This window comes from Mytilus trossulus, chromosome 7, assembly GCF_036588685.1.
Source record: "Mytilus trossulus isolate FHL-02 chromosome 7, PNRI_Mtr1.1.1.hap1, whole genome shotgun sequence".
NCBI lineage: Eukaryota > Metazoa > Mollusca > Bivalvia > Mytilida > Mytilidae > Mytilus > Mytilus trossulus.
The window spans coordinates 17,271,340-17,282,039 of record NC_086379.1 but is presented as its reverse complement, the minus strand read 5'-3'; the positions used below and the strand labels follow the sequence as shown (position 1 = coordinate 17,282,039).

Genomic DNA, 10,700 nt, shown 5'->3' with positions numbered 1-10,700 from the left:
TATAAAACGTTTTGATGACCTATTTCGTCGACAAGGCAATGTAAACAATATGGCTTCCAAAATTTGATCTCTCATCTTTCCGAACTCCGACGACTAAAAGTAGCTGAACGAATCGCATGTTTATCGACTGGACATGCCCTTAACCAACATTTCAGTGAAGTTTTTATGTAAGGAATTGACTTGCAACAAAAATGTGAAAGATGAATACAAAACATTAAGAATTATAATAAATCTGTAAATAAAAGAGTATTTCTGTGTAAAAGTTATAAAATATTCCCAATATTCTTGGCACTATCATCAAATAAGATAAAATATTTTTATTTTTCCAATCAGGGTCCCACAGCATAAGTCTATGCTCAGCGGTGCACAAATAAAAAATATTAATAATAAAGTTTGAACAGACTTAAATTACGCCTGTTCAATATTTACAGTCGTCTACGACTCCTGACCATTATTGGAAGATGATGATGATGATGAATTATTATATATAAAGATGGAAATGAGTTCATCCTGGGGCATAGCTGGGTCCCTTTGAAGTGCATGCCAACCAGAGGGGGATTGCCCCCCCCCCCCCCCCTGGATATTTTTTAGACCCCGCGATGTGCACGTCATGGCGTGACAGTGTATATGCAGTTATGCCCCAGTCAGGTATCAGGTCCGTTCGCGCCCAATATACTTTCGCACCCTACAAGTTCGCACCTCGCATGTTCGCACCCAAGGTCCGCTCGCACTCTACACGTTCGCGCCCAATTTTAATTCAAATTCAAGTTGAATAAATGGAAAATCATGATTGTTGTTTTTAATTGCTTTGATGTAAATATTGAATGTATTTAAAGCTTGGTATGAGTAAAAGATTAGATATATTAAATGAAAAACACAAAAGATAATTGTTTTAACAGCTTAATCCAAGCTTTGATCTGAAACAATGAAATAATAAAATATAGCAATACACTATTATATAATAAAAACATGTTTAAATTTATTCAACGCACACAAAAAAACGTAGTCAGAATCTCACTTCATTTTGAAACAAGTCAACGAAACAAAGTTATAAGCAATACACTAAACAAAACATGATTAAGTGTTATTCAACAGAAAATAAAACGTTAACAGAATCAATCTTTAATTAGAAAGGAATATTATTTTTATTAACAATACACTCTCAAAAACATGATTAAGATTTATTCAACACATAAAAAATGCTGTTTCGCTTTATTTTGAGACAATGAAATCAATTATACTTTTAAGAATACTACTTGCCAAAACTTGATTACAAAGTTATAATTAAACACAAAACCAATTAAAATTGGGATGGTGCTCTAGGATAAACTGTTGATTGTGATTGGCAGTAACAGCAATCATCCCTGTGTAACAAAGCAGATGAACAAAATGAATAGAAAAACTGGATCCTATCAATTAACAAATATTTTTCTTAAATAACAACAATTGCTAATTTTGCAAAACATGTAATATAAAACTGCTATTTGCAGTGTTTAACCAGGAATATGCACAACTCTTTTAATACAGTTGAGTTCTCACTTGACAGCAGCCATAACAATTTCTCTTTGAAATTAAAGAAATTAAGTTTAATTAAATTAAGACATGATTCAGAAATAATGTGATATAAATTATATGACCAGTGTCTGTCTTCCTTATATTTTGTGTGATAAAAGCGATAATGAACTTCATCTTCAATATTACTAGAATTACAATACTGTCATAGTCTAAGGTGTGGAGGAGTACCCTGGTATTGTCCTATTTCAATCTGCAAATGGTGAGATGGCACCCTAAATTTTGTTAATGATCTAATAAGCTCATTTTTTTTTTCGATATTTAGATACTTTTGAAAACCATAATTATTCTTAAATTTTACATAAGTGCGGAGCTTTCCTTCTGAATTCTTGGTCAATTGATCGTTCCAATTTTTTTATACACGTCTCTTTGAATATTTTCCTGATGGTACTATATATAGAAGGTATGATCATATGATCATGTACATTAGGAAGTAATATTGTGATTTGGTTCACATATAGTTTTAATATATAAGAACATGTCTTATGTCATATTAATGTTACTGATTAAAATAATAACATAACCTGAGGGTACCCAAATTGCACCTATTTTGACAGTTTTTTAACCTTCATTTATTAATGCTTCAGACAAAAGTTTTCATTATGTGTTTATTTTGTAGATGTATCATTATTTACTATATGGTTTCATTAATTTAATTTTGAATCCATATGGAATCATAGAAAAATTGGTCTGAACTGACCTCCAAACCATCAATAATTCTGTTACAAATTAGAGGAGTACCCAAATTGCATCCATGCTCAAATTCTCATCATCAAAAGCTGAATAACAGAGCTTATGTTTAATTTCAAATATTTTGAACAATTGGATATTTGTCCATGCTTACTCTTAATTTCTTTTTTTTAAAAGTATACTTGTAACATACTGTAATGTATTTGCTAATTTTAACAAGATGACGTTTTAATGACATTTATATGAGGCCATAGTTATTTTATTTTTAGTTTTACGAAATTTTTTGACAAAACTAATGGGTAGGAGGACGAAAAAAAAAAAAAAAAAAAAAATGCTGCTGCTGATTTTTTTTTAATACCAACCGTCAATATCAAATTTTTTTTTTTTTTATTTCATCAGGAGATTTTCTACTAGTGTTACAACTAATTTTTTTTTCTTGACAAGGTTTGAATTGAAAATCAATGTGCAACAACTTACTAAATCACCAAGAGCATACATTTAGATTCTTTCATGCAGTTATGAACTAAAAATTTATTTTTTTTTGCATGAAAAACACTGGGTCGGCGGAGAAAAAAAAATAAAAATCAACATTTTTAATTTTATTTTTTTTCCTATTTGGCAAAAATTAGGGTAGGAGGGTTCGTAAAACTAAAAATAAAAAAACTACGGCCTGAACATTAAAATATTTACATAAACTTCAGATATACATGCACTCTTTATTATTTTACTCAAAAATATGTTTCCAGTGAATAAAGATAAAAAAAGAAGAGTTAAGCCATTTTTACTTCCTTTGAATTGCAGTGAAAAAGTTTCTATTTATATAATCACAGTAAGGCAACGAAGCAAAACAAAAATTGCATTTCAAGCTGTCATTATTATTTGGACTATATTAGATGTAGAATATATTATTCTGCTGGTATTGATTATAGAATTAATGAGTACTGTAGGTATAATAATCAATTGTAAACTGTATCATTTCAGATTAAATGTATAAATATATATATATTTCTATTTCTTTCTTTTAGGATATAATTGCTGACAAGATGTCTATGTACAGTACCAGACCAACCACAATAAGAAGTGGCATTACTCTGAAACCAAAATATAATGTCCAGCACTGTTCAGATAAACATACAGAAGAACAAGTATATTTTATTTAAACTAGTTTAAATTGCATTTCAAAACTCATCAAATTAATAGAGAGTCTAGGCTAGCCTATTTTATTGTTCACCTCATATTTTCAGTATTCTTTTATTTTGACCACAGAAAGATTATAGCATCAAATTGCAATGGAACTCACTAATGTATAGTGACTTGGTATAGATATATATAAGGAAGATGCGGAACATGTATCCATGCCAATGAGACAACTCTCCATCCAAGTCACAATTTAAAAAAGTAAACTATTATAGGTCAAAGTACAGTCTTCAACACATAGTCTTGGCTCACACTGAACAGTAAGCTATAAAGGGATTTGGGAAAAAAAATCCTGTTTTTATTGTATTCCACACTAATTTGTAAAAATTATTGTGTTGATGATTAGATTATACAATTGTTTAATACACACAGGAAAAAATTACAATTTGAGAATTTTTTTATAAGCTTAATTCATTAAAGCATTACTATTATTTCTGTTATAGAAAGATATAGTGAGAAATGCTCAGGCAGAACTACATACAATAATTACAGCATTGGAAGTAGTGAAGTCAGATCAAGAGGTTGACCGACTCAGAGAGGACTGTGTGAAGATCAAAGAAAAAGTAGATAAAGCTTTGTTGACCTTGAAAATCTTGTATAAAATAAATGCTGAGTTACAGTATGCGAGAGCAGATGTCCGGCATGGAGAAGGGGAGCTGATCACCATTGCTCGTAAACGTGTAAAATGGTTAGAGGATCGTATGGCCACGCTTTGTGGTAAAAATAAGCGACAGGTATTAATACTTATAATATATTGTTTAAATTTCTTTTATGATTCGAAAAATGATGTATGAATAAGAAATATTAAAATGTTAGCTTTTTTGGGAGTAAAAATTAATCTGTAACATATGTCAGATATGTATAGCAAAAATATATTTGAATGAAATATATAATTTACAAAAGTAAAAAAAAACAAAACATAAAAGTTAATGGTATACCATATACTTTAATGTTATATTTACTTATCTTCACAATAACACTTGCTCAATTAGAAGTGTGTATTTACATGTAGAAACTAAATTTTTGATGCTAAAGCATAAAATAAGGTCAGGTTGTTGCTTTAGTATTGATTTATAACTGATAAATTAGAAATGATTAAGAAACTAAGGTTCTAATTTCCTCAGGCTAAGTCCATCTTAGATGGATTTGTCCTCTTTTTTTTTATCAAACAGCGCCTCAAATATTCATGCATTTGTAATATTTTCTGTCTATTGAGAATTAGCATAAAAAAGAAGTGCACACTGAAAAATCTGTGTGAGTTGGTTATTTAAAAGTGTGCAAGTTGTTGTTGAGGTTATTTTGAATAGAGCGCAAAATTATACAGTTGGTACTCTAAATTCGTTTTTTAAGGAGTAAATCTTAATGAGTACAAGTTAATAGACAAAAATCATTCAGAGCATGTGTTACAGTCAAAATCAAGGTTGTACATTACACTACAGGGAGATAACTCTGTAAAATCAGCTGAACTTTTCAATTACGTTCTAGTGTTCAGGAAATATTAAGCTTCTGAATGAATATACATGATATAATAAGTGTTTGGCAAACTGCTATATATCCAACCATTTATTATCGATAATGTGTCTGGTTCAAGTTTTTTGAAATTTTGATTTTTTTGTCAAAGGGTTAAAGTACAATGTAAATATTTTGTCAAATTTTATGAAAATAAAACAAGCTGAATTATTTTTGTCAAGGTGTTTGGTACCACCTTAAATTGTTTTAACTATATATCATATAGGCTCTCAAAATTGTGAATGTGACTATAGTGAGTATTACTGATGAAAAAGATCAAAAGGGTTTTGGACACACCAAACTTATTAAGGTGTTTTAAACATTGTGATATATATAGAGCTTCTTGAAGATTTTGAGTAAGGAAGGTTCATTATCTCTCAGTGCACTCTTAATGTGATTGGTTTCACTTTAAGGCCACCCTATGGATGAGGAATACACATTTAAGGCACCTTTTCATAGATATAAAGACACTGTTATGGATAGGGACTTAACAATCAAAATATTGTGCCATTGTAACTGTTTTACTGTTCAGAAATAAAGATATGCATATTAGGTGACTAATCTCATTCCTTTTTGTAATAAAATAATCAATTTGAGATTTAACTAATAGAATCTTAAAATTGCAATTCAAATTTAAATCTATAACTCCAGTTACAAATGTATTTAATTTAGTACCAGAGCCTCATTGTCTAAGGATGTGGTGTGAACTTGTCAAGATTTGCATGACATTATTTTTTAGCTACATACATCTTAATAGCACCAAATTTTTTTGGGTTCTGATAAATTTATACAAAACTATCATCTTAACTTGCTAAGCAAGATGGTTCTCAGTAGCAGATGCAAAAAACGGATTTTGGCATGTGCAGTTAGAGGAAGAGACTAGTTACTTGACAACTTTCGGAACTCCGTGGGGACGATACCGATGGAAGAGAATGCCGTTCGGTATATCGCCAGCGCCCGAGGAATTTCAGCGTAGAATGGATGAAGCGCTCCAGGGATTAAAAGGCGTGAAAGTTATTCATGATGATATCTTGATATATGGTTGCGGAACCAACGACAAGGACGCACAAGAAGATCACGATAAGAACCTGATAGGGTTAATGGATCGTTGTAGACAGAAAGGTTTGAAACTAAATAAAGACAAACTGAAACTAAGATTACAGGAAGTTAGCTATCTTGGTCATAGAATTACCGCTGAAGGACTGAAAATAGACTCCGAAAAAGTGAAAGCTATTGCGGAAATGCCGATACCTGAGGACCGACAAGCAGTTCAGAGACTTTTGGGCATGGTGAACTATGTACAAAAGTTTGCACCATGTCTATCCGAAATCACCGCTCCACTTAGACAATTGCTTAAATCCGAAAATGATTTCAAATGGGATCCTCACGTACACGGACTATCATTTGATCAGATAAGAACCGTTTTGTCAAATACACCGGTACTTCGATACTTTGATGATAAGAAAGAAGTCATTTTGCAGTGTGATGCATCGAAATCAGGACTGGGTGCTTGCTTGTTGCAGGAGGGACAACCAGTATGCTATGCGTCGAGAGCATTAACACCAACCGAAGAAAACTATGCTCAAATTGAAAAAGAATTACTAGCAGTAGTTTTTGGAATGGAAAAATTTGAAACATACACATATGGAAGAAAAATCGTCGTCGAATCAGATCACAAACCGCTGGAGATTATATGTAAGAAAGTTTTGCTTACCGCTCCGAAACGACTACAAAGAATGTTGTTACGCTTACAAAAGTTTGAATATGTTGTTGTTTTCAAACCAGGTATTGAAATGTACATGGCAGATACATTGAGTAGAGCATACATTAACACAGAACTAAGTGGACAAGATAAAAGATCGGAAACCGAGAAGGAAGTTGAAACTGTGAATGCGATTCAATTCTTACCGATCACCGCCGAAAGGTGTAAAACACTACAATCAGCTACCGCAGAAGATGAAGAACTTCAAATTCTTTCGAAAGTTATAAAGAAAGGATGGCCGATTAACAAGGATGCCGTAGATACAATGATACAGAAGTATTTTCCGTTTCGAGAAGAACTTACAATTCAGAATGGATTGATTTTCAAAAGTGATAGGGTTGTAGTGCCGAACAGTGCAAGAGCAGATCTGACAGAAAAAGCACATTCTAGTCACATAGGAATACAAGTATGCTTACGACGAGCAAGAGAATGTTTATATTGGCCGAATATGAACTCGGACATTGAAAGTTACATTAAAACATGTGAAACTTGCAATGCATTCAACATGGAACAACAGAAAGAAAGTTTGCATAGTCATGAACTCTGTACAAGACCATGGGAGAAAATTGCTTGCGATCTCTTTGAGTTTAATCAACAAGACTATTTAATGACTATTGATTACTATTCCGATTACTTTGAAATCGACAGATTAAATAACAAGAAAGGAAAAGAAGTAATTGGAATCTTGAAGAAACATTTTGCGAGATATGGATTACCTGATTGTGTATTTTCAGACAATGGACCGCCGTTCAACAGTCATGAGTTTAGACATTTCTCAAATCAGTATGAATTTACGCATACAACAAGTTCACCGAGATTCCCACAATCAAACGGAAAAGTTGAAAACGCTATCAAAACAGCGAAAAGGTTAATGGTGAAATCTCATAAGGATGCGAAAGACCCGTATTTAGCATTATTAGATTGGAGAAATACACCATCTGAAGGCTTGGATAGTTCTCCGTCACAACGCATGTTTGGAAGAAGAGAAAGAACGTTATTACCGTCGGCGTCAAGATTATTGAAGCCAGACATTCAAACAGATGTTATAAGGAACAAGAGGGTTCAAAAGGAGAAGCAACGTAGCTATTACAACCATAGTGCTAAAGATAAGACCGAACTAGCGAAAGGAGATATAGTGCGAATTAAACCGTTCAAAAATGGAAAAGAATGGACAAAAGCAAAGGTTGATGAGAAATGTAATATAAGATCGTACAATGTGACCACCGAAGATGGCAGCACTTATCGGAGAAACCGTAGACATTTGATATTAACTAAAGAGCCGATGATTGAACAGTCCTAATTAGATCTACCAACTCAGACATCCGCAGATCGTACTGACAATCACGCACAACCGATCGCCATCGATAATCAAGTAGACGACAAAGTGATTGAACAACTAGAACCAAAACCAACTATCAGAACCTCAGAACGTATGCGTAGTAGACCGAAACATCTTCAGGACTATGTATGTACAGTAGTGCGTTGAATGGACTTTGTAAATATGTGCCTGTTCAATTTTTCAGTTTGAGTTAGATTAGGGTTTTGATATTGTGAATTTATAATGGACTTATAAAAGTAGGGTTTCTAGTGATGGACTGTAAATATGTTCTGTAGTAAAGGTTAATACTTTCAATGGCACAATCGCGAGTTAAGATCAGTTTAAAGAAATTTTGAGAACAAGAACTTTAAAGATTTTTTCTTAAGAAAGGGGATGTAACGATATGTATATGTTTATAGTGCGCCCCATAGATTAGCACTGATACTGATGACGTTGTACACGTACATGATGTAACTGTTTTTGGAATTATACATGTGTGCCTAAACTATTGTTTGTACTTCTTATTGCCCTCATATCGTAGGAATAACGATACAATGATCATTGGCTCAAGACTGTACAACTAACATTAAGCCTATTAATGTTTTTTTCCCATATAATTCTGTTTTTTTCCCATTTAGATGAAAGGGTGCTGATTTCTTGTACTTAAAATCTTTAGTAATTAGTATGAAGACAAGTTGACTTTTTATCTATCATGAATTGGTCATGCATTGTGAATGTAAAACTGGTTAAGCTATTATTTTAACATTTATTTTTCACCATGAAAACATTTTGTCTTCTGAATTTACCATATATGTAAGTAATTTTACACGTCTGTATTTCATAAAAAAAAACCTGAGGTCATTTTAACACATATATTGTACATAATTTATAGGGTCAAACTGGACTAAGACAATCTCATAAAACATACACAACAGCTGTAACGTTTCGATCAGACAGTGAGGACTTTAGTGAACAAAGACTTCCTCCCATTAGTCAGAGACCAGGTTATTCAGATGATGAAGGTCCTAGTTCACTGTATACACCATCTATCAGTGGATCAGAAGATTTACAAGAACTACAGGTACAGTACCCTTAGCCTGGGGTGTCTGGGGTTCAGACAAATCCCATCTGAAAAATATAATACTTAAAATTTTAAATTTAGAATTAGCTCGCCGTTTATGCTGATTAAACTTTATAATTATGTTGAATACTATATTTCAAACATGCAAATGAAAATAATTATAACAAATAACATGTAATATGATAATGAGATAACCTACAACTTTTTACTCAGAGAGGACAAAGAGGGATGATGGACACACCTATGTCAGAGGCCTCATCAGAAGTACCTACTACTACAGCTTACAAACAAACAGAGGAGGATTCAGATGAATCTGATATAGAATCCAGTACAAAGAAAGGATCCAGTACTAGTTCTTCTGAGAGAAAAGATACCAGTTCAGGACAGTCAGAAGCAGGAGACCAGTTAGGTGAACTGCCTTCTGTATTCCAGAAGAAAGAATTTATACAAACAAGTTCTCCCCAACCAATTGTTATAACAGCTACAGTTCAGGTAGAGTATTAAGTCAAATGCAAAGTAAACTTATATTTGTACTTATAGAATTTTTCTGGGTAAAATGACTATATTTTTTTGCTTGCATGGGTCACAGTTTTTTCAATATGCTTGTCTGTCTTAAATATTATTTCTTTACATTCTTAATTTGTAGAAATATTAAACAACCACCTGTTAATAAGCTATCACATATTTTTTATGATGAATTTTTTTTTGTTTACAACAAATGATACAATGAAAAATGAAAGTACTCAAAGCTAGTACGTAACAATTTTCATATTTTGCACACTACAGCACAGAATTTTTTCTTTATATCGATATTTTAAATATAGGAAGAAGATGAGGAGGAAGAAGAGAATGATGAGGAGGAGGAAGAAAAAGAGGATGATAAACCTCAAGGTCAAGAGGAAGTACAACCTGATAAGGTCAAAGGTCAGGAACAAGAAGCAGTTGGTGAACAAGAGGAAACACAAGAGAAAAACGGTGCTGAAAAGCAAGAAAAAACTTTCCTTACAGAAGTTTCTGCTGTCACAAACAAAAGTCGTGTAACCATAGTAACACCCACAAGAGAAGACACACGACAAGGTATTGTAGTATTTGTTTAATAAACTGTATTAGCCTTTCCACTTAGATTTTGAGAAAATTACCAGGTAATAAAAAATCTATTTTTACTTTAGTGTCAAAAATGCACCACTCTACAGACAAGTCTCAATACCAGATTTTCTTTTACATTTGTACTGTGAATCATAAATTTTTGTACAGTATATGATATCATACCTAAACATTTTGAAGACAGATTTTTCAATATTTGTTTTGGATTTGAACTAAGGCATCTGTGTGTATATAAGAAATAAAATAAAAATCTTAAGAATCAATATGAAGTACTTTATCTGCATTACTAAGTTTGGGTATTAAATGTCTAAATATGTATCTGTTAGAATTGGATTTAATTTTAAAAAGTTCTAATAAAGCTGGTTTATTTACCACTGACCAGAAAAGTGTGTGCTTTTAATTTTAAGTTTATTTATGTTTGTAAGTTTTGATAATTGAACAATGTCTGTTTTAAATATGTTCAAAAG

General features: G+C 32.2%; 1 protein-coding gene across 7 annotated transcripts in view; it reads left to right on the top strand.

Moving 5' to 3' along the window:
* Positions 1 to 10,700, top strand: part of LOC134724732 (uncharacterized) — a 30,266-nt gene that overhangs the window by 539 nt on the left and 19,027 nt on the right. For 6 of the 7 annotated variants that reach the window (XM_063587928.1, XM_063587932.1, XM_063587929.1 and 3 more), the window contains exons 1-6: positions 25 to 167; positions 3,288 to 3,407; positions 3,903 to 4,193; positions 8,941 to 9,129; positions 9,343 to 9,621; positions 9,954 to 10,206. In XM_063587928.1, coding sequence (XP_063443998.1) covers positions 3,306 to 3,407; positions 3,903 to 4,193; positions 8,941 to 9,129; positions 9,343 to 9,621; positions 9,954 to 10,206 — 1,114 coding nt within the window. In that variant the 5' untranslated portion in view covers positions 25 to 167; positions 3,288 to 3,305. Of the gene's footprint in view, positions 1 to 24; positions 168 to 3,287; positions 3,408 to 3,902; positions 4,194 to 8,940; positions 9,130 to 9,342; positions 9,622 to 9,953; positions 10,207 to 10,700 lie in introns of those variants that run through there. The other variant, XM_063587930.1, reaches the window with a different exon arrangement.